Source organism: Triticum urartu, chromosome 4A (genome assembly GCF_056163025.1).
Source record: "Triticum urartu cultivar PI428250 chromosome 4A, HENAU_Tu73, whole genome shotgun sequence".
NCBI lineage: Eukaryota > Viridiplantae > Streptophyta > Magnoliopsida > Poales > Poaceae > Triticum > Triticum urartu.
The window spans coordinates 575,675,207-575,699,664 of NC_141876.1; the positions used below are offsets into that span (position 1 = coordinate 575,675,207).

Genomic DNA, 24,458 nt, shown 5'->3' on the forward strand with positions numbered 1-24,458 from the left:
TCTCGGGTGGAGGTCTATTCCTTCGTTGACCGTGAGAGCTTGTGATGGGCTAAGTTGGGACACCCTGCAGGGATTTGAACTTTCGAAAGCCGTGCCCACGGTTATGGGCAGATGGGAATTTGTTAACGTCCGGTTGTAGAAAACCTGAAGTCGACCTTAATTAAAATGAATCAACAGCGTGTGTAACCGTGATGGTCTCTTTCCGGCGGAGTTCTGGAAGTGAACACGGTTGTTGGAGTTATGCTTGACGTAGGTAGTCTAGGATCACTTCTTGATCATACTTTTATCGACCGTGCTTTGCCTTCTCTTCTCGCTCTCATTTGCGTATGTTAGCCACCATATATGCTAGTCGCTTGCTGCAGCTCCACCTCATACCTTGACCTTACCCATAAGCTTAAATAGTCTTGATCGCAAGGGTGCGAGATTGCTGAGTCCCTGTGGCTCACAGATACTTCCAAAACCAGCTTGCAGGTGCCGATGAGTCCGTGCAGATGACGCAACCAGGCTCGGGAGGAGCTCGATGAAGATCTTGTCCTTTTGTGTTGTTTCGTTTCAGTCGATCAGTAGTGGAGCCCAGTTGGGGTCGATCGGGGACCTTTGTCGCATTTGGGGTTCTTCTTTTATTTTGGTTCCGTAGTCGGACCATGAGTGTATTTGATTGATGTAATGTTTATTCATGTAATTGTGTGAAGTGGCGATTGTAAGCCAACTATGTACCTCTTTCCCTTATGTATTACATGGGTTGTGTGAAGATTACCTCACTTGCGACATATGCCTTCAATGCGATTATGTCTCTAAGTCGTGCCTCGACACGTGGGAGCTATAGTCGCATCGAGGGTGTTACAAGTTGGTATCAGAGCCTTCCCCGACCTTAGGAGCCCCCATTGCTTGATCGTTTTTAGCGGCCGAGTTGTGTCTAGAAAAAAAATGTTTTGAGTCATTAGGAATTATATATCGGAGAGTTTAGGAATTCTTTTTACTCCCCAGTCTCCTCATCGCTCTGGTAAGGCATCCTGACGTAGAGTTTTGACTCTTTTCTTCTCAAATTTCACTAAAAAAATTTAGGATCACGCGGGTATCTTGGAATCGTTCCGATGGTTTTATGATGAGAACATTGTCTTGGTGCCTCCTGTCAGGGGTTTTGTGGAAGTGTCCCGGGGAGTTGAGCTCTGAGGTGTTGTCGTCATAATTTTATCGTTGCAATTCTGGAATACTTGAGTTTAGTACGCCGACATCGAAAATCTCTTTTATGCAGTTCGTTGGTGAGATAACCTCGACGCCACCCAGTACTGGGGCGGGAGTTCGGGAGTATCGCCATAACTTGTATAACGGATACTTTTCGAAGGTTGAGCTAGATGGTTTCCGAAGTTTTTTTCAGTTATGTGTTGAAGGATGGATACAGCTGGATGTAGGATTTGCTAGTTTGGGTGAGATATTATGCTTCCCCTGTATCCCCAACACCTGATTGCATAACTGAAAAGGTTCGGGAGTTTCATAGGTGGGAATTCAAGTAGCTCTTAGGATATCCTTTCCGACGGATGTATGATATGAAATTGGGGTTCGACGTCTAGTGGTCCGCCTATTCACGGTCGGTTTTACAGTGGTCTCGTTGTGTCTTAAAGAGTCCTTGGCTATGCCGACTCGGGGACGCTTCGTATGTCATGTGCACTGCCTTGTACATGATGGTGCTGTACGATCGAGCCCGTGTAGGCCCCACCACAAAAATTTCGGACGAAATCTCTATCATATGTTTGTTCCGGCTTATTCCGCAAGCCAATCCTTGGTTTTGTTTTGAGTTGTGGTATTCGAGTTGCTTCGAAGTCAAACGTTGATTCCATACCTTCCCCAAATGGTGTTCTCATACTCCTATGTGAATACTAATCCTTCTTGGTCATCGAGATTGTCATCTAAAATTCTTTTCAACCGGCGTGTTTTCTCTTCAAGTGGATACAATCATTTCAACAATCGCAAGATCAATTATCACTTCTTCTCAACGGTGTTCGTTTCATCTATTCTAGATTGTCTTTGTTTTCTCCCACCCTCCCTCCCTTGTTTTCTCCCAGGATTCAGATTTCTTATTCAAGTATCCTTTTATTCATGTGAAGTCTCCCCATTCTTTTTCGTCAATATTCTTATTTGGTGATTCTCATGAAGATTCTAATGGAGTCTCAAGTTCATCATTCTTCATTCTTTTTCTTCTCCGGTGTTGTCAATTCAAGCTTTCGGGGTTGATCATATTCTTTTCCGTATTTCAAGGCTTTCTCATGCCGGTGCAATTCTTAATCGTTCACCTCTCGCTATTCTATTGTTCCGGAGTGCTCAAGATATCTCGAAGATTCATGTTTTCCACTCTGCATTCATTCAAGATCTTTCGAGAATGTTATCTTATTCAAGTCTTTTAATTCAACTGGTGCTATTTCTTTTTTTTTTCTTTCAAGTAATCATTCCAACGGTGTTTATTTTGAGTGGGACCTAACCCACAGGTCTTTTCCCAGGATCTTACCTGACTCTTCCAATCTTTCCGGAGGTGTCCTCAAATTCTTTTCCAAGTTTGACGTAAGAATGAGTTATCATCAGTCAAATGTATTTCTCCAAGATCTCTCAATTTTCTTTTCATCGTTGGCTCAACTTTTCCATTCTTCATTCCGGTGTGCCTCAATAATTCTTGGTGGTGTTTCCCGTCATCATTCTCGGGGATTTGTAGACCGAAGAAGATTTTTTCTCTCTCAATCTTGCTCCATTCTCTTCAAGATTCGCGATTCTATCTTGTTGCCATCCTCTCATAATTATTTGCGATTGTGAGATATTCTTTTCAACCATCCGGAGTAATTCAGGAGCCTTTTCAGTTTGTTCATCCGGAGCCCATCATCTAAGATTTATTCATTCTCAGCTTTCAGCTCTCTTTCTCCTATCTTACCGGTGTTTCGTTCAAGTAATCTCTAAACAGTTCGTGATCTCTTCGTTCTCTTGTATATAAATTCTCTCAAGCTTCTTCGTTCATTTGCTAATTCTTCCCGGTGTTTCCTTATCTTCTCTTCGTTCGTATTTCAATTCTACCGGTGGTTCGTCGAAGACCTTCTTAAGTTTACGTTATATCTCTCTTAATCCTTTCAACGGGTATAAGTAATATGCCAAATCCGTTTGATTGTCATCTATTTAATTGAAGGATAAGCATAATGTAATTCTTATTCTTGTTTCATCGAGTTTGTTCAATTCCTGCTTTCCGGACTGGTTCATCATATCATATTCTCAGTTCGAGATGCCTTATCTTTTCTTTTCCGGAGTTCCAACCTCTTTCAATTATATTATCACGGAGATCTCTATCTAAATCATTGCGAGGCTTCAATCTTATTCTTTCCACCAGTTAATTATTTTGGATCATTCTTTTATTACCGGAGTTTTTCATGGAGTTCTACATGTTGGCTCATCAAGGATTTAATTCTTTCTCGAAGTTTTCATCGAGATTCTTTTAAGAAGCTCAGGCTTTCTTCATATTGTAATCCGGAGTGCATTTCTGTCTATCGTATCTTTGGAGGTGATATTATGTCTTTCTTGATAATTTGAAGTCATGTTTTTCTTGATTCACATGTTGTCAAGAATGAGATATTTTAAATCCTTCAATCTCGTCATTGGAATTATCTTGGGTTATATTTCACCTAAAGCCTTCCCTATGGCTTGTTGCTATCTATGTTGTTTATAAATGACCCAATTTCTTCATTTATCCTCCCGGTGAATTAAGTTTCTCGTCTCCGTGTTCATATCTATCCAATATATCGTTAACTTTAGTGGCACAATTTCACCTCATAGTTTTGAGATGTTCTCCATAAGCCCACTACAACCTTGTTCTTTTCGTTGTTGGTTTCCAACAACTCCGTGCGACCCCTCTCTTTAAGATGCTTTTCAAATTCTATTGTGGTACAAGATGTCTTTTTCCTCTCAATTCTTTCCTTTTCCAAGATCCAACTTCTATTCTTTCTCCCGGAGGTTTTAGTGATGTTGCTCTTTTCACTCCTCGTCTCGGTTCGTCAAGTTCATGTTCAATTACTTCCATTTACAGTCAAAGTGCTGTCCAAAATTATATCAGTCTTTTTCCTTCTCTATTTTGTTTAACCGGAGTGTGGTGCCATTCTGCTCAAGTTCTTTCACCTTATCAAATTTTGACTCCCTTCTCAACCGGAGTGCTGTCTGAGATCTTTCTTACCCCTTATTCCATTCTTTCAATAGGTCCAGAGGCAGTGTGTAGTGATTTCAGCAAATATCTTCTCACCTTATCAAGTTCTTATTCAATTCCTCTCTTTTCAACCGGAGTGCTGCCTGAATTTATTATTCCTTGTTTCTCTTTTCTAACGGAGTGTTTTCAACTTCGTTCACCTTCGTTGTATTCTTTTCTCGAATTTGTTCAACCTTTGCAAGGTTCTCTGGTCTCACTCGTTTGTCAGAGAAGCAACTTAGTTTACCTCTTCTCTTTCTCTTCCGTTTTCTCTCCGGTGCCATTCTAGATCTCGTGACGAGATCCTCTCGTAGTGGTGGAGTGTTGTAACGCCCCGAGACCGATGTGCCAGTTGTCGTTCAGTTATTCGCTGTTGTTGCGTTGTCTTTGCTTGCGTGTCATGCATTGCATATCATGTCATCATGCGCATTTCATTTGCATACGTGTTCGTCTCATGCATCCGAGCTTTTTCCCCGTTGTCCGTTTCGCAATCCGGCGCTTCGTTCTCCTCCGGTGGTCATTTCTACCTTTCTTTTGTGTGTGGGCATTAAACATTTCCGGATTGGACCGAGACTTGCCAAGCGGCCTTGGTTTACTACCGGTAGACCGCCTGTCAAGTTTCGTACCATTTGGACTTCGTTTGATACTCCAACGGTTAACCGAGGGACCGAGAAGGCCTCGTGTGTGTTGCAGCCCAACACCCTTCCATTTTGGCCCAAAACCCACATAACTCTGCTCCATCATCTCGGTCGCTCGATCACGATCGCGTGGCCGAAAACCGCACCTCATTTGGAGCTTCCTAGCTCCCTCTACCTATAAAAGGGCACCCCTCCCCGAAATTTCGGATCATTTCGCAGTCTAAACCCTAGATCCACTCCTCCCCGCGCCACCAGACGCGTCCGCGCTGCACCGGACATGTCCGCCCCCGCGCGCCACCTCACTCCAGCCAATCAGAAGCCGCCACGTCTCCCCGCCGCCGCTTCCCCTCCACTCATCGCGCGCCACATGGCACCGCGCTGCCCCACTTCGCCGCCGGGCCCGGAGAGCCCGCAACCGGCCCCCGCGGCCCATCCAACGCCGCCGCCCGAGCCCACGGGGAGGCCGGATCCGCGCCGCCCGGTCCTCCCTTGCGCCGCCGCACGCTGTCTCGACGCTGGCCGCCCGACGATGCCGCTCGCCGGAGTTCGTCAGCCTCGCCGGCCCCTCTCCGCCGCCCTTCTCCTCCTCGTCGCCTGGCCTCGTCGCCGCGAGCGCCGCCGTCTTCGCCCGGATCGGATCCGGCCTCGCCGGATCTAACAGGGTCCGCCCCGCCTCGCCTCGAAGCTCGCCGGAGCCCTCTGCCTGCCGTCGCCGTCGCCGCCATGGATCGGGGACCAGATCCCCGCTCGAAGACGAGATCCCTCCCCACGTGGGCCACCTCATCCGCACCGGCCCAGATGCGAGGCCCAGCCGGCTTCCTCCCCGCCGTGGCCTCCCAGGCCCAGCGTGCCGTCCCCGCCTTCGGTCCAGATCCGCACCGCGCCAGCCCAGCCGGCCTCGCCTCGGCCTCCTTCCTCCTCTGCTGGGCCAGGCCCAAGGGTGAGCCGACCCCAGCGCCCCCTCCTCTATTTTCTTCCTCGCTGTTGGGCTTCCTCAGATTCGGCCCGATGCATGTTTTTTTCAGCGTCTGGACGATTTGTCTATTATCCTGAGACAGCAGTTTTGCAGTTTAGACCCTCATATTCATGCATTTAAAAAACTCACTAACCGTGCATCGGATTAAAATGTTTTATATATGAAACTTGCTCAGAATTTTGTGTAGATTAATAATATCCAACTTTCATCTATGTTTAAAATATTTAAAATGCTGTTTGCATTAATTTGCTCCTATGCCATGTTAAAATGATTTTATTCATAACTAAATAACCGTAACTCCGATTTTAATAATCTTTATATGTAATTGGGGTAGAAAAATGCCTAGTTTAACATGGTGCACTCATCTTGCATGTTTAACAACTCTAAAATAATGTTTAGGGCAGAACAGTACCAAACCTAATATATGCATATGAGGAGTTTCCGGAATTGTTGTTCGTTGCTTCCGGCCTCATTTAACCTTGACTAGATAGTTTACATTTGCTTCACCCTCTTGCCATGTTAATCAACATTTAATATTGTTGGGGTACATAAACGAGAGAGAACTAAATAATTGATGTGGTGTTTTGTCAATATGCATCCCGATGCATGTTGAGCTCCACTTAATTTGTAGGACTGCTTGTGCACTTTGCCATGCCATGCATACTTAAACCGGACATGCATCATACTTGATTGTGCATCCTGCCATGATTATGTGGTGGTTGTTTACTTTGTTGTTTGCTCTTTTCCGGTGTTGCTTCTTCGGGTTGGTTCCGTTAACGTCGAGTTTGTGAGGACCCGTTCGTCTACGTTCCGTTTGTCTTCTTCATGGACTCGTTCTTCTTCCTTGCGGGATTTCAGGCAAGATGATCATACCCTCGAAATCACTACTATCTTTGCTATGCTATTTTGCTCGCTCTTTTGCTATGCCAATGCTACGATGCCTACCTTTTGCTTGCCAGCCTCCCAATTGCCATGTTGAACCTCTAACCCACCTTGTCCTAGCAAACCATTGATTGGCTATGTTACCGCTTTGCTCAGCCCCTCTTATAGCGTTGCTAGTTGCAGGTGAAGATTGGAGACCGTTCCTTGTCGGGACATTTATTTACTTGTTGGGATATCACTATATATCTTATTTACTTAAATGCATCTATATACTTGGTAAAGGGTGGAAGGCTCGGCCTTATGCCTGGTGTTTTGTTCCACTCTTGCCGCCCTAGTTTCCGTCATATCGGTGTTATGTTCCCGGATTTTGCGTTCCTCACGCGGTTGGGCTATTATGGGAACCCCTTGACAGTTCGCCTTATGTAAAGCTCCTCCAGCAATGCCCAACCTTGGTTTTACCATTTGCCTCACCACCACCTACTTTTCCCTTGGGAGTCGCTCTCTCGAGGGTCATCTTTATTTTAACCCCCCCGGGCCAGTGCTTGTCTAAGTGTTGGTCCGAAATGGGCAGCCTGCGGGGCCACCTCGGGGAAACTTGAGGGCTGGTTTTTACTCGTAGCTTGACCTATCCGGTGTTGCCCTGAGAACGAGATATGTGCAGCTCCCATCAGGATGTCGGCGCATCGGGCGGTGTTGCTGGTTTAGTTTTACCCTGTCGAAATGTCTTGTTGTACCGGGATACCGAGTCTGATCGGAACGTCTCGGGTGGAGGTCTATTCCTTCGTTGACCGTGAGAGCTTGTGATGGGCTAAGTTGGGACACCCTGCAGGGATTTGAACTTTCGAAAGCCGTGCCCACGGTTATGGGCAGATGGGAATTTGTTAACGTCCGGTTGTAGAAAACCTGAAGTCGACCTTAATTAAAATGAATCAACAGCGTGTGTAACCGTGATGGTCTCTTTCCGGCGGAGTTCTGGAAGTGAACACGGTTGTTGGAGTTATGCTTGACGTAGGTAGTCTAGGATCACTTCTTGATCATACTTTTATCGACCGTGCTTTGCCTTCTCTTCTCGCTCTCATTTGCGTATGTTAGCCACCATATATGCTAGTCGCTTGCTGCAGCTCCACCTCATACCTTGACCTTACCCATAAGCTTAAATAGTCTTGATCGCAAGGGTGCGAGATTGCTGAGTCCCTGTGGCTCACAGATACTTCCAAAACCAGCTTGCAGGTGCCGATGAGTCCGTGCAGATGACGCAACCAGGCTCGGGAGGAGCTCGATGAAGATCTTGTCCTTTTGTGTTGTTTCGTTTCAGTCGATCAGTAGTGGAGCCCAGTTGGGGTCGATCGGGGACCTTTGTCGCATTTGGGGTTCTTCTTTTATTTTGGTTCCGTAGTCGGACCATGAGTGTATTTGATTGATGTAATGTTTATTCATGTAATTGTGTGAAGTGGCGATTGTAAGCCAACTATGTACCTCTTTCCCTTATGTATTACATGGGTTGTGTGAAGATTACCTCACTTGCGACATATGCCTTCAATGCGATTATGTCTCTAAGTCGTGCCTCGACACGTGGGAGCTATAGTCGCATCGAGGGTGTTACAATGAGCATGGCGATTATTATATTGGTGGATAAACAAATATTTAATATAGTTTGGAACAATTTAGATTTAGTTAGGTGATTGTGATATTGAACCAAATTTCTCTTTGATTTATGAGATTTTAGTTGGATTTAGCTAGGTGATTGTGTCTTGAGAAGATAGTCAAAGATGTTTGGTGGATTATGAGATTTTAGGTCTAATAGATGAGCATGGTGATTATTATATTGGTGGATAAATAGATAAACTGATATTTAATTTAGTTTGCAATTTGGATTTAGTTAGGTGATTGTGATCCTTTAACTTAATTTTACGATGGATTATAAGGTTTTGGTTGGATTTAGTTAGGTGATTGTGATTTTGACGAGCTAGTAAAAGATTTTCGGTGGATTATGTGAATTTAGGTCTAGTAGGTGAGCATGTTGATTATTATATTGGTGGATAAATGGGTCTTTAGTAAACATGGAGCAATTTGGATTTAGTTAGGCGATTGTGATGTACTACAAATTTCATGGTGGAGATTTGCAATGGATTTAGTTGATTGTGATCTTGACAAGATAGTCAGAGATGTTCGGTGGATAAATTAGTCTTGAACAATTTGAATATATTTAGGTGATTGTGATATTGAACCAAATTTCTCTTATGATTTATGGGATTTTAGTTGGATTTAATTAGGTGATTGTATCTTGAGATGATAATCAAATATGTTTGGTGGATTATGAGATTTTAGGTCTAGTGGATGAGCATGGTGATTACTATATTGGTGGATAAGCATATATTTAATTTAGCTTGGAGCAATTTGGATTTAGTCAGGTGATTGGGATCTTGACGAGCTAGTAAAAGATGTTCGGTGGATTATGCGAATTTAGGTCTAGTAGGTGAGCATGTTGGTTATTATATTGGTGGATAAATATTTTTTTAATAAACTTGGAAAAGTTTGGATTTAGTTAGGCGATTGTGATCTTGAACCAAGTTTTATGGTGGATTATGAGAATTTTGATGGATTAGTTAGTTGATTGTAATCTTGAGGAGATAGTCAAAGATGTTCGGTGTATTAATTAATCTTGGACAATTTGCATTTAGTTAGGTGATTGTGATATTGAACAAAATTTCTTCGTGATTTATGAGATCTTAGTTGTGTTTATTTAGATGATTGTGTTTTGAGAAGATAGTCAAAGATGTTTGGTGGATTATGAGATTTTAGGTCTAATAGATGCGCATGGTGATTGTTATATTGGTGGATAAATGAATCTTGAATAAATTTGGATTTAGGTGGATTTAGTTAGGTGATTGAGTCTTGAAAAGATAGTCAAAATGTTCGGTGGATTGTGAGATTTTAGGTATGGTAAATGAGCAAGGTGATTATTATATTAGTAGATAAACAAATATTTGTTTTATTTTGGATCAATTTGGATTTAGGTAGGGATTGTGATCTTTTAACCTAATTTTACAATGGATTATGAGGTTTTGGTTGGATTTAGTTAGCTGCTTGTGATCTTGACAAGGTAGTTAAAGATGTTCGATGGATTAATATGTCTAGTAAGCGAGCATGGTGGCTATTACATTGGTGGATAAATGGATCTTTAATAAGCTTGAAGATATTTGAATTTAGTTAGGCGATTGTGATCTTGAACCAAATTTTATGGTGGATTAATTGCGATTTTGAGGAGATAGTAAAAGATGTTTGGTGGATTAATTAATCTTGAATAATTTGGATTTAGTTAGGTGATTGTGATATTGAACCAAATTTCTCGGTGATTTATGAGATTTTAGTTGGATTTAGTTAGGTGGTTGTGTCTTCAAAAGATAGTCATGGACGTTCGGTGATTATGATATTTTAGGTCTAGTAGACGAGCATGATAATTATTATATTGGTGGATAAACAGATATTTAATATAGTTTGGAACAATTTGGATTTAGTATGGTGATTGTGATTTTTAACCAAATTTTAGGGTGGATTATGAGGTTTTGATTAGATTTAGTTAGGTGATTGGGATCTTGACGTGCTAGTAAAAGATGTTCGGTAGATTATGTGAATTTAGGTCTAATAGGTGAGCATCTTGATTATTATATTGGTGGATAAATACATTTTTTATAAACTCGGAAAAATTTGGATTTAGTTAGGCAATTGTGATCTTGAACCAATTTTATGGTGGATTATGAGATTTTTGATGGATTAGTTAATTGATTGTGATCTTGAGAAGATAGTCAAAGATATTCGATGTATTAATTAACTTGAACAATTTGGATTTAGTTAGGTGATTGTGATATTGAACTAAATTTCTCTGTGATCTATGAGATTTTAGTTGGATTTAGTTAGGTGATTGTGTCTTCCGAAGATAATCAAAGTTGTTTGATGGGTTATGAGATTATAGGTCTAATAAATGAGCATGGTGATATTATATTGGTGGATAAACAAATATTTAATTAGTTTGAAACAATTTGGATTTAGTTCGGTGATGATGATCTTTTAACCTAATTTTATGGTGGATTATAAGGTTTTGGTTGGATTTAGTTAGATGATTGTGATTTTGATGAGCTAGTAAAAGATGTTCGGTGGATTATGTGAATTTAGGTCTAGCAGGAGAGCATGTTGATTATTATATTGGTGGGTAGAAGTAAGGGCCACACGAGTGACTCAAGGCGATGATGCCACTACTGAAAATAACTGGTAAACACGGCAAGAGAGGCGGAGAGACTGGGGGTGATGGCAGTAGATGGACTTTGATCCAGCATCCTACCTACCAGTGCACTTTCCGTTCCCCGCTGATCCGGCTTGGTGTCCTTGTCTTGTTTCCGGATTTGTGTCACGCACTTGATTAAGCATCCGACGTTCTCCTAATGTGTGCCCTTGGCCTTGACGATAGGTAGCGCCGTGTTCTCGGGCGCGTCCCGTGGGTAAAATTCAGGTATGCGTCGATTGTCTGAGCTCTTGCTCGCCATTATGCTGCCTAGCAAGGGAACACGGGATGTGGGATCAAGACAGCACACATAGCAACCCGCCACCAGGCAACGGACGCCCATCCGGACTTACAGGGAGCGGAGGTGGACACAAAGGTGGATGTTGAGCTCCATAGTAGTCTCAACAGTGTGCTCATCAGTAAGAGCAGCACGAGCAAGAAGATCCTGGATATACTCCTCTTAGGAAATAAAGAAGCCATTAGAGGTAGAAGAAACCTCAATCTCAAGGAAGTAGTGACTTAAGTAAACATGGAGCAATTTGGATTTACTTAGGCGATTGTGATCTTGAACAAATTTTATGGTGCATTATGAGATTTTTCAATGGATTTAGTCGATTGTGATCTTGAGGAGATAGTCAAAGATGTTCGGTATATTAATTAATCTTGAAGAATATGGATTTAGTTAGGTGATTGTGTCTTGAGATGATAATCAAAGATGTTTCGTGGTTCATGAGATTTTAGGTCTAGTAGATGAGCATGGTGATTATTATATAGTTAGGTGAATGTGATTTTGATGAGCTAGTAAAAGGAAGTAGTGACTTTAGTAAACATGGAGCAATTTGGATTTACTTAGGCGATTGTGATCTTGAACAAATTTTATGGTGCATTATGAGATTTTTCAATGGATTTAGTCGATTGTGATCTTGAGGAGACAGTCAAAGATGTTCAGTGTATTAATTAATCTTGAAGAATATGGATTTAGTTAGGTGATTGTGTCTTGAGATGATAATCAAAGATGTTTCGTGGTTCATGAGATTTTAGGTCTAGTAGATGAGCATGGTGATTATTATATAGTTAGGTGAATGTGATTTTGATGAGCTAGTAAAAGATGCTCGGTGAATTATTGTGAATTTAGGTCTAGTAGGTGAGCATGTTGATTATTATATCGATGGATAAATTTAATCTTTAATAAATTTAAAACAATTTGGATTTAGTTAGAGGATTGTGACCTTGAACCAAATTTCATGGTGGATTATGAGATTTTTGATGGATTAATTAGTTGATTGTGATCTTCAAGAGATAGTCAAAGATGTTTTGTGGATTAATTAATCTTGAACAACTTGGATTTAGTGAAGTGGTTGCGATACTGAACCGAATTTCACGCTGGATTATGAGATTGTAGGTGGATTTAGTTAGGTGATTGTGTCTTGAGAATATTGTCATAGATGTTTGCTAGTCTATGAGATTTTAGGTTTAGTAGATGGGAATGGTGATTATTATATTGGTAGATAAACAAATCTTTATTTTAGTTTGGAACAATTTTGACTCAGTTAGGTGATTGTTATGTTTAAACCAAATTTACAGTGGATTTTGAGATTTTTTTGGATTTAGTTAGGCGATTGTGATGTAGTACAAATTTCATGGTGGAGATTTGCAATGGATTTAGTTGATTGTGATCTTGAGAAGATAGTCAGAGATGTTCGGTGGATAAATTAATCTTGAACAATTTGAATATATTTAGGTGATTGTGATATTGAACCAAATTTCTCTTATGATTTATGGGATTTTAGTTGGATTTAATTAGGTGATTGTGTCTTGAGATGATAATCAAATATGTTTGGTGGATTATGAGATTTTAGGTCTTGTGGATGAGCATGGTGATTACTATATTGGTGGATAAGCATATATTTAATTTAGTTTGGAGCAATTTGGATTTAGTCAGGTGATTGGGTTCTTGACGAGCTAGTAAAAGATGTTCAGTGGATTATGCGAATTTAGGTCTAGTAGGTGAGCATGTTGGTTATTATATTGGTGGATAAATATTTTTTTAATAAACTTGGAAAAGTTTGGATTTAGTTAGGCGATTGTGATCTTGAACCAAATTTTATGGTGGATTATGAGAATTTTGATGGATTAGTTAGTTGATTGTAATCTTGAGGAGATAGTCAAAGATGTTCGGTGTATTAATTAATCTTGGACAATTTGCATTTAGTTAGGTGATTGTGATATTGTACAAAATTTCTTCGTGATTTATGAGATTTTAGTTGTGTTTATTTAGATGATTGTGTTTTGAGAAGATAGTCAAAGATGTTTGGTGGATTATGAGATTTTAGGTCTAATAGATGCGCATGGTGATTGTTATATTGGTGGATAAATGAATCTTTAATAAATTTGGAATAATTTGGATTTAGTTATCCGACTGTGATCTTGAATCAAATTTTATGGTGGATTATGAGATACTCCACGCATCTCCTGCGCCCCGCAACCCTCTCCTTCGCAGCACAGCAGGAGCAGGAGCAAGGATGCCGAGGCGGTTCAGGTTTGCCTCCAGCTCCCCCCCCCCCCCCCCCCCTCTCTCTCTCTCACTCTGGTCTTCCCTTTTTGTCTCATTCTGCAGCTTCATTCAAGCATATTTTAAATTGCTAGGTATTCCAGGTAGTTAGCCTATCTATGGACTGCACCTACATTTGATGTTAGAACTCTGATACTAATTTATGTTCTTGTTGCATAGGTGAATGGTGCTTTAGCTTCAATGATCAATTTTATTGCTAAATATTTTTCCCACTGAAAGTGTCAAACAATTACAACTTGGTATGAAGAAGTTTTCTTATAGGGAAATAAAGATTTTTGTATGCAGAACTATTTGGGCTCCTGTAGCTGTATCAGTTGGTTTTAGTTCTCAGATTTTTACTTTGCCTTTTTTGGCAAAAGAATTGGATGTATGAATCTGAGATCTGGACCTCAAGTTCACTGCTTTTCTTTTCATCTGCACTCGTGAGGAAGAGTAGGAAGATCAGGCAGAGAGGGTTTCACACACCTCTTCTACACTGACAACTCTTTGCTTTCCAGGATTGCCATGGTGAGCTGCTGCTGTAATGCTTTAATTTTTCTTTTGTTTTGTCACTTTGTTAAACTTTGTTATCTTATTCTGATGCTATGATTTGTGATGGCTAGATGAGATTTGTGGTGAAAGTCTCCTTTATTTTGTTTACCTACAGATCTTGAATGCACGATTTATAATTTTGCTGGATAGCTTAGAAATCTAAACAATAGACATTTTAAAGGATATAGTTGGTAAACATGGAAAGCCAAGAAAAATATATAGCTTACTTACGATGGAACTGAAGTATGCCTAATCTTGGACTGCATTTATTGCTTGTCGTAGGTGTGCTTCTTTTATTCTATATTTGGGGGGGTTCTAAGCTATTGAATTAGGAAGCATACAGTTTATCCGCTTGAGACCCGCTCAGTCTGTTGGCTACTACAGGGAGCTTTGGATGGTGGTCTTGATCTTCCGCACAGTGACAAGAGATTTGCTGGCTTCAAGAAGGATAAGCAGCTGGGCGCTGAGGTTCACCTCAAATACATCTATGAAGGTCATGTTGCTGACTACATGAAGGTGAGTTGGATCCATTGCCCTCGTGGTATTATAATGCCATTTCTTCATTCCCTAGGGCTATCATTGTTGTATACATGAATTCTTTCTGGAAGATATATCTGGGCCTGATTCACCCATATAAAGTATCCAAAAGCAGTGTACTTTGTTCTTATTTCTGAAGCAGCTTACTGGATCTCGTTTTAACTTCTGCCCTACCCTATTTCAGTCAATAGCTGATGAGGAACCTAAGAAGTACCAATCTCACTTCAGTGAGTACATCAAGAAGAACTGAAGAAGATCAAGGTGATTTTTCTCCGTCTTGTTAACCTTTGTTCTCTCATTTTGATGCTATAAACATGACTACACGAGGGAGAGAAAAGAATACGACAAAGTTAGATGAGATTTGCAGTGAAGAGATTTCTTTCATTTGTTTACCTACATATCTTGATTGCACGATTGATTATTTTGCTGGGTATGTTAGGAATGCAAATGCCCCTTTATAGGAAGCTTGAAACTTCAATTTTCTGATGGGGAGTTATGTGTGGTTTCAGGGTTACAGATGCCAGTGCCACAAGGCTTGCCTAACAAAGGTTCCCAGAAAAGGAATGGTTTGACAAAAAAAGGTGGTTCTTTCTTTAACTGTTTCGATCCTCTTTTTAATGCTAAAAGGAATGCTTATGTTTATGTTTTACTATTTGTAAAATAAACATATATCATGTTTTAGAGCAAATTTCAGGTTAAACATTTTCACTATTTGTATTCCTGGTTTGAACATATGCTAGAATCATATCTACTCCTGAAAATCTTTGTATGTATATGCAGTCGTTTTGGAATGGGCTATGATTCCTTTTTAGTATTTTAGGTTACACATTTCTCCTAAGAATCTTGATATTCACTATATTAGTATAGTATAGGTTTGTAATTTTTCCTTGGGAATCTATATATCCAGTCAAGCTGGGATAGGCTATATTTTTTTTACTCGGTCATGGCGATGGCACTCTGCCGACGACATGGCAACAGGTCAATAGTTCATGTTCTTTCTATACATTTTTGCAGGCTTTGCTCTCCAGGTGCAGAACACTTTCCCACTCCCCATCGATGACGATCTTCCTGTATGAGCATTTTCATCTGTGCTCCCTATTTTCCTTGCTCCACTAAGAATGAAGCCATTAACTGTTGACTGTAATTGCGGGGTAGCTCTTTTAGTACCACAGAAGTTATTCCGAAAGGTCATTAAGCTTATTCTAATGCCAACTTCTGTAGAGGTGCTTGTCTTATTACAGTATGTTCCTTTTGACAAATCAACAGAAGTGTACAAAATTCATTTAAATGGGTTCGCAAGGTATTTTCATTAGCAATGCCACAAGGCATCAGAAAGCACAAGTAGCGAGATTGTGTTAAATTAATCTGCTAGAGTATGGTGATAACAGAGGGGCACTGTTTTTGAAAATTGTTTTTTCTGTTCCAATTGTATAGGGCCCTCCGCAAGGATATTGATTCATCAGGTGTAGATGTTTAGTTGGACAGATATTGTTCGTCAGTTTCTTAGTGCGTGCCTAGCTGTTTCCCCTTTTTACATTGCTTCTTTTCTGTAGGATTTCTTGAAACATACTCCCTCCGTTCCAAAATAGATGACCCAACTTTGAACTAACTTTGTACTAAAGTTAGTACAAAGTTGAGTCATCTATTTTGGAATGGAGGGAGTAATAACTTGCTTCCACAATTGTAGAATGATCATGTTTTCTTTGCATTCCTGTACTTTCATACGATTAACAATTTCATGGCTATCCTAGGTAACAAACAGACATCATTGGCATTAGCCAATGCATTTGCGTTAAATGCCCTGCTGGCCGAGTGCAACTTCATTCTTCTTTAGTGGGTATTTGTATTTTCCAAAAAGAAGTTGGTGCACCTCATAGTTGTTTTGTAGCCTGACTATTATGCCTAGATTTTGCTCTATGATACAGAACTAAGTAGTTAACTATGTCAGTTGGCTATCTGTGTTGCTTCATAGTTATGGAAAAACAGGGTAGAGCTCTAATGACTACTCTCCTCAATCAATCTACAAGAGCCAAGATTATCTTTTAAGTAGATTCCATATCTTTGAACAACAGATTCTGATTCTTTTACAGAGATGTTTTAATGCATTTTTTATCAGTTGCGCTACTACATTTTACTAATGATTTGAGCTGCCTTATTCCCACATAGCGACTATCTAAATTATTAACATCGAGGACGGGGCGTCGACCCGTTGGCTGGGCAGCTGGGGTAGCTGCCAGCCCACCCGAGTTCGAGCCCCGGCTTTGACGCGTGGTGCTCGCGGAGTTTCTCCTATAAAAAAATGCCAACGAGGGTTAGCCCTTGGGTTGGTCTTACTTTAAAAAAAAAAATTATTGACATCCGCTCAAATAAATATACAAGAGTTGTATGAAAGGGAACCACTCATCTTTTTAACAAGAAATATGTTTAGCGTCATAACAATGTTCAGGACGCACATGCATGCCAGAACACTGAGGGGGGTGGTCTTACAAATGACAACTACTTACATGTTAGTAATTTCTTCTGTTTGACATATTCCACGACCCTTCTTGCTAGCTCCAGTCATTCAATTTATCATTATATCCACCATATTTTTATGCTCGGCATTCCTAATTTGCCGGTCACAAGAAACTGTAGTATAATGTCAGGTCGCACATTCTTTTTGTTTCATGGTTCAGTACAGGTCTCATGGTGAGCAGCAGCTCTAGGTTGCAGTATAATGTCAACTGATTGCAACATCCTGAGTTATTTTATCGATGTTTTTTATCTGGAAACTTGAATCTCTTTCAACTTTCAGTACACATATATTCTGATCTGTGCATAAGGAAACTCACAAGTTTGTGTCCATCTTTTTGGTTGTAATCATATGGCTTGCATATTTTATCGGACTGATGAGTCACAAAGATCGGACTGATCATATTTGGTACAGAAGATCAAAAGAAGCATTTATATCATCTTTTTGTGTGCTTTATCTGTAGAAAAGTACCATGGGTTGATGGTGTTGGATCCAATTACTATTTGATGTAATTGACTGCTATTCCTAAGAACTGCTCCTGGACACAGTGCTCTATGTTATCATGTCTTGCATTCTGTTGTGTCGCCTATATAGTTACTCGGATCTTACATTTCGATTTTTGTATTTTTGTCGGTGCAAGTGTTGTCTTCCTACTATCAAACAACAGGGATTTCTTTAAATTAAATTGTACATGTTGTCGAAAATTATCCTGTGTATGTCTATATTCATGCCTACTATAAAACAAACATTCTTCATTGCCTAAGCCTTTTCCTTCTGTTAATGATGATAATGCAGCTCTCCATCTTATTAATTCCTTCTTCATTCACTTGAAATATTGCCTAATTTTTTTCTGTGTGTATTTGGTTTAGAACCCTGACTTATGGTCAAACTGAAGGTGCTTAGCATGGTCTAGTATGCATTTCTCAGTTTCTCTTGATTTCTGTTTTTGTTTCATTTCATTTTAAGCCGATTGTATTTGCATACATATTGGAGAGGTTATTTCTCGTGTGAAGTTACTATTTTTTTCCAGTTCTGAAGCACCTTCCTCAACTTTTGATGGTCTACTTTACAAGAGAAAATATTTCTCTGTTTGTATGGTGCAGGTTTCTTTATGGTCTACTTTACAAGAGAAAACATTTCTCTGGAAGGAGCTGCTGACAAGGCTTAACAACAAACTGGACGGAGTTCTTCACATGGCAAACATAGATGAAGGAACGATGTATGCCTTCACCTTCAGACGCAAGGCAAAGTGCCTCCGCCTCTGTCTAACTGCTCACTCCCTATGAGGACACCATCGTAAACCTTCGGTGTCACCTATATATAGCTTGTGTACCAGACTTCATGTTTATAATGCTCTTATACCCAAAAACAAAATTCCCACCACCTCTGCGGCTGGCGCACGATTTTTTTTGGTGCAGGTATTGCGAACTAATCCTACCCCCTCCCCACAGTTTCTGGAAAACGTGGGATCCATTACCAGCAGTATCAAGATCGGGGGCGAGGGCCGAGCAGTTTCGGCGGCGAGCGGGCGATTTCGCGTTGGGCGCCCTCGTCGGCATTGGCTTTCAGCCATGGAGGAATCTACGCCTCAGCTTCACGATGAAACGTTACAGCGTCTCCACCGCCACCGCTTCTGCCCTGAGGTTATTTGGCGGTGGGCAGCAGCGTGTGAAATCTACTGCAGAGGAGTTGGGCATTTTCCTACCGGTGGAAGACCTGCATCCAGCCCCACAAGTCCTTTACTAGCCCTCCTTGCCGCAGTTCCATCCTCTACCGTCAGGCCAGGCTGGTATGAGATTCTGGCAAGGATCTAATTTCATAGCCCTTTTTCATTGCGTGTGTATTCTTCAGTAATGCTCCCAAATCTCTTCTCACACTAGAATTCCAGATACAATGCATCACGTAATTTCTTTTGTTTAGTTGCCATTAGCCAGATATTCACAGAATTCGAGTTAGATTTATTTGAACTGCAGAGTGTCGTACTGACGCTCACCCATTATTCATTCAGGTTATTTCCTGTTAATTTCTATAGAATAAACTAGATGGGAATGTGTTATTTTGCTGAGTGATCATATGGTTATAGCTAGGCTCCATTAGTTTGTGTATGGAAGTAACCTGCTATTCTCTCTTCAACCAACTGCATAAGTAAAATTATTGTGATTATCCATCTGATGACATGAGTAATTCAAATGTTGGTCTGTGTGCATGCTGTCAATGCTTGGCTCCTAGTACCTGTTTACAGATAGAGTTATTTCCATTGCAATGAGAACGGCTATTAATATTTGCTTATTTTTTGGTTGAACCAAGCCACAAACCAAGAGGAGTTATTTCCATTTTTGGTTGACCCTCTTCTCCTTTGTTCTCCTTGATAGTCCAGCAATCAGTAAGTTGAAAAGATTTAAATCAAGGTTTCCTGATAATTCTTTTGAATCTTCCTGTAAGGCAGGCTTTTCAGATATCCCCCATTTAACTAAAGGTGCATTCCTTTTACTTCCGGTGATATAAACTTAATTTGTCTAACCTTCTGTGCATAGGGTCTCCTTCACATGAGAGATAAAGATGTTCCTTGTACAGTATTTAGGTTCTGTAGTAAAAAAAATATTTTTTTTGATTGGTTGTTCTTACTTGTCAGTCACACAGGCCTTTATATTAGGCCTTAGATGCTAGTATTAAGTACTAACTGTTAACCCTTTGTAGTTGAAGAGCAGAATTTCCACTCCCTAGTTCATATTTCTCTGCGCCTTATTCTAGTTCCAAAAATGCATTTTGATGGTGCAACTTGTTGATTGCCTGCTGTTACTGTGAATATTTGATTATGCTTGATAGCATCACTATCGAAGATGGCCTCATTAAAAATCTTAGTTGGGTCACTATCATTAAAAATCTTAGATGGCCTCATAAGATGAATTTCTTCCTGTGAAACTGAGGACTGAAGGCAGGGGCATAGGATTATTGTGTATATTTACATTACACGGGGTCAAACTGATTCTAGTGCTCAACAGTATGATAGTGACCCAAAAGCAATAGTTTAGCCCCTGCATAAATCATGGGAAATCCCACGTGCATGGAAAATGAAGGACTCAGAGGTTAACATAATCCATTTTATATATACAAACTCTATTAAGGACCCAGGTTGAAGACTTATTCTTCACCCTGGTTGATTGACCAAGTGACGACTGGCTCAACCATGTAAAATTATACCCCAGGAGGAAGCACCTATTCCATTGTAGGCTCTCTGTTTGCCACACAAGAGAAAGAAATTAAGTGTGTTGTTCTAAAAAGGGTGATTAGTCAAACATGATGCAGAGTTGCTTACTAGTAATTAGTAGCTTCTACGATGGAGGATGATTTACTCATAGAATTAGTTGTTGTTGTTCGCTAGTTTTTCACTACCCATTTGATAACAGAAGAAAATTAAACCCCATGTCTCTGTATGAAAAGGTGCAGGCACTTAATGGTCCAAAATTTACAGAGAAATATGCATGATATCAGTGTGATTACCTCATGGTTTGTTTTTTTACACCGTCCAAATCTAATTAGCATATATATAGTCAAGAACGGTCATAGCAACTAAGGCAATGGGTAGGTATGATGCTTAGCGCCTTTCGTTTGTAGATACTAATCAGTTCAAACTTTAAGTATATACTGTCCGTTGTTGTAAAGCTGCAGAGATGTCAAACCTTTTGTTCAGAATTTGATATCCAAGCTGCAGAGGCGGCACATAATATAGGGCTGGAGAAAGAGAAACTTTTGTGAAACTTAGCTTGTATGAGACTAATAGAGAAGCTGCAAAAAAATAATTTGAACCTAACAATGATAAAAAGTAAGTTGCCCTTGTAAATCTGTCAAGTAATTTTCTAAAACAATTTTATTCAAGGATTAGTTTAACTATTGAGAGGTCCTAATCCTGTTTGTACTTTGGTTCTTCTTGTTTTAACAACTACTGACCTTGTTCATGGATACAGGAACCGGGAAGAGCAAGATGATTTTGCAAGTTTTGGTTCGGTTGACACTTATGTGTTTTTGTTAGTGATTTGTAGCTCCTATTTTTTTATCTTCTTTTGAAAATGTAACCCCACTGATTAGTAGTAGGATCAATAATTACCATAATAAAGCTGCCACACTTGCCTTCTTAGAAGATCCATTAAAGAAACATGGCAAAACTCACCAATTGATGTTTTTTTTAAAGAAACATAGCCTGATACTGTTGCTAGTAGCTTACAGTAAACCGAGAACAGGTGACATCATCACATTTGCATGGGCATGTCTAGGTTTTGCCTCTCAAGGAAGACACACCCATTCTCTCCCGAATTTGAGTTTAACATGTACTGTACTATTTCCATTAGCACTATGCATTTCAGTTTTGGACACTCCAATGGCGACATTAGGTATGCTTAGCAAAACTAATCATTCTGGAATCAACACATCATATGACCGAAAATACATGGGCTTTAGTTAGCTCATAGTAACCGTGTACATGTTTATTGATCCAAAAAAGATGTCTTGTAAAACCGAATTACATAAGCATTTAAGTGTAAAACGTGATCTGGATGATGGCATTATCCTTAACTATGCCTTGCCATGATATGTCCATACATATTCAGTGTGCTCTTTCACTTGAGAACAATAGTAGTTGTAGTAAGTTTTTCCAAAAGTTTCTGCCAAAAATCACTATGTTAGAGCCACTGGTGGTTCCTGGAAACTGTAATGGGGAAGAACCCATTTATCAATTTCAGAACCAGCATTTTTGGATTGAATATTTTGTAATGTGTTCGATTGTTTTTAACTAGTGAAATAAAATTACAGAGACTTCATTATTAAATTTTACATCTCTTGTGCTGCCTCGTTGACCTTAGTTAGGTAGATTAGGTAGCAGTTCTATGTTGGTATCGAGCTGGTCAACAGAAATTGCATCGGCGTACTGTGGCATCTGCCACAGCGCAAGCATAGCTGCGACCTTGGTATCTAGCCTCTTGCAATTTTTCTTCAGCTTGTAGTTTGGGTACATGCGGTGTTAATTTTTGGTGCATGTTCTACTGTTTCCTGATTCTCATGGAGGTACAAATATCCAATTTCAAAAGAAAGGCATTTGCCTCCAACTACCATTGTTTCTTGACGTGGTTTCTATTAATTGAAGCAAGGTTCATTCTTTAGTTGAGTTTGGTAGTTGAAGCGATCCAGGTGAGGCCGCAACCATATAAGTAAGATCTACTCCCTATGTCCCATAATGTAAGAGTGTTTGTGATACTAGTGTAGTATAAAAAACGCTTTTATATTATGGGATGGAGGGATTAGTTATTATCAATTTGTCATTAATCATGATGAACTCCATGGAAACATACTACTGTTTTCTCCTCTTTGCAGAATTCCCCTAGTGTGAGTCGACTTTAGAGCTCTAGCGTAATTGCCTTATGAAAGTCACCGCTTGAATTTACCTTGCATTTTTTGCAAGGTATGGGAGAAAGTTTTTTTTTTTGTAGAATGTACCTTTATAACATACTACATGATGGGCAAATGTCGTTAATGAATTTGTTGCAATTCTGGTTCATCGTGCACCACATGCAAATACGCATGTACTCCTTCCGTCCCAAAATAAGTGTCTCAAGCATAGTATAATTTTGTACTCCCTCCATTTACTTATAAGTTCAGTTCAAACTCTAGGCAATAGTTGCCATTTAGTTCAGTTCAAGTTCAGTTTTCTGTGCATTTAGTTAAGTGTTAGGAGCAACAAGTGGAATCCAGTTCAGTTTTGTTCATAATTCTGCATGTGTTGTTCTGTTCAATTCTGCAAATGCTCAGAGAGTCATAACGTTCAAGCAAACACTGGAACATTTTGCCATTAATATATGTTCAATCCTACACGTATACAAGTACCGACTGGAACTCTTATTCAATCATAACATCCAATCAGAACTACAATATTTAGTTCTCTTAATCTTTCCCTCCATATTCAGTTAACATGAGTGACTCAGTTGAACGCTTCGTGCACTTTGCAGCATTTTGGCATGGTTTTTTACTCCAACCGACTCAAGTCTGCTCAGAACACAAACCACATGATGTGTCGAGGTATCCTTGTCTTCTGGCTCCTTGCGATGCCACTGGTGTACGGCGACGGAGCCTTGGCTGGTGACTGCTGCCACGGGACCTTGAAACTGGACCTAAGCAGTGTGTTCCAGGATGAGCGCAGTGGCCCTAAAGCCGGGTGCAGTCTGTGAATGAAGATATGTCAAATGACACTGCATCTCTTGAAGCTATCCGATAAATGGAGAACGTAGGCCATAGCCAAAACTGAAGTTAGTGACCTCAATTGCTGTCACATGAAGAAACTTAGAGCAGGAAAATGTATATGTAAGAATCAACTTGGGGTGGCAAACATACCAGCCGGAAACATTTTAAGGGCTGGTTCGTTGCAGCAAGGTATGCAACATTATAATGCTAAGCTACTCACTTGGACAATGAGATCATGAATTCAACTCTTATGAAAATTGAAGAACTGACAGATTCTTGTACAATCTCGATGCGGATACATTTAACATGAGAGATGAAACAACTCTGAATCCAAAGAGCAATGGAAGTCAAAATCAGCAACTAACTGTGGCCTGTAGCTTGTTCACCGCCATCAGACAATCTGAAGCCAGAATCATCACTCGTCGATAGCCTTCCGACACAGCAAAATGCAGACCTTTGGTCAAAGCCGCTATTGCTTCAGCCAGTTCTTGGATGATGACCCCTTGAAGAGTCTGAACAACGCGAGCCAGGACATCACACCCCCACGCCCATCATTTGATCATTCAATGAAGTACTGCAGCATCAGCATTCTTGGCACTATCGATGATGGCTCACACCTGGAGGTAGACACCGGGGAAACAAGACGCTGTTGGATCATATCAATATAAGCCTCCTGATCTTATGCACAACCCTTTGTAGTACAGGACCACCTTTGCTTTTTCGAGCCTCATTGGGTGCGTCCCCTGGGAATTGATATGTAACAACAATAGTAATGGATGTTTCTTTTATTTGACTAGAGTTGTTTTGACAGTAATTATATGCTTTGGATTATGCGGTAATGAATGGTTTCTACTTGCTATATCTTGCGGATACTTTGAGTACCTCAAAGCATTGGCTTGTTGATATATTACTGTTAGGCATTGGGAATGTGGTGCCGTGAACGATGGTTCTACATTCGCAGCAAGCTTGGTTCAGTTTGCTTTGAACTAGCCGCTCGCTCCCACCAGCCTTTACCGACGGCGGCCACATCGTTTTTTCTTGGGGCGCCTCGGCTTTGCCGCAATCCTGCTGCCACCACGGCACGTAGCGTCCT

General features: G+C 40.4%; 1 protein-coding gene across 8 annotated transcripts in view; it reads left to right on the forward strand.

Moving 5' to 3' along the window:
* LOC125552924 (uncharacterized) overlaps positions 1-24,161 on the forward strand; it is a 45,676-nt gene extending 21,515 nt beyond the window's left edge. For 7 of the 8 annotated variants that reach the window (XR_015601683.1, XR_015601682.1, XR_015601680.1 and 4 more), the window contains 3 exons: positions 465-6,682; positions 7,930-14,064; positions 14,473-14,604. Coding sequence is in view for 1 of the 8 variants with exons in the window: in XM_087519037.1 (XP_087375163.1) it covers positions 14,820-14,886; positions 15,135-15,206; positions 15,640-15,695; positions 18,241-18,381; positions 18,556-18,926; positions 23,134-23,194 (768 nt within the window). In the remaining 7 variants the exon portion in view is untranslated. Of the gene's footprint in view, positions 1-464; positions 6,683-7,929; positions 14,065-14,472; positions 14,605-14,809; positions 14,887-15,134; positions 15,207-15,639; positions 15,696-18,240; positions 18,382-18,555; positions 18,927-23,133 lie in introns of those variants that run through there. The other variant, XM_087519037.1, reaches the window with a different exon arrangement.
* The last annotated feature ends 297 nt before the right edge of the window (positions 24,162-24,458 follow it).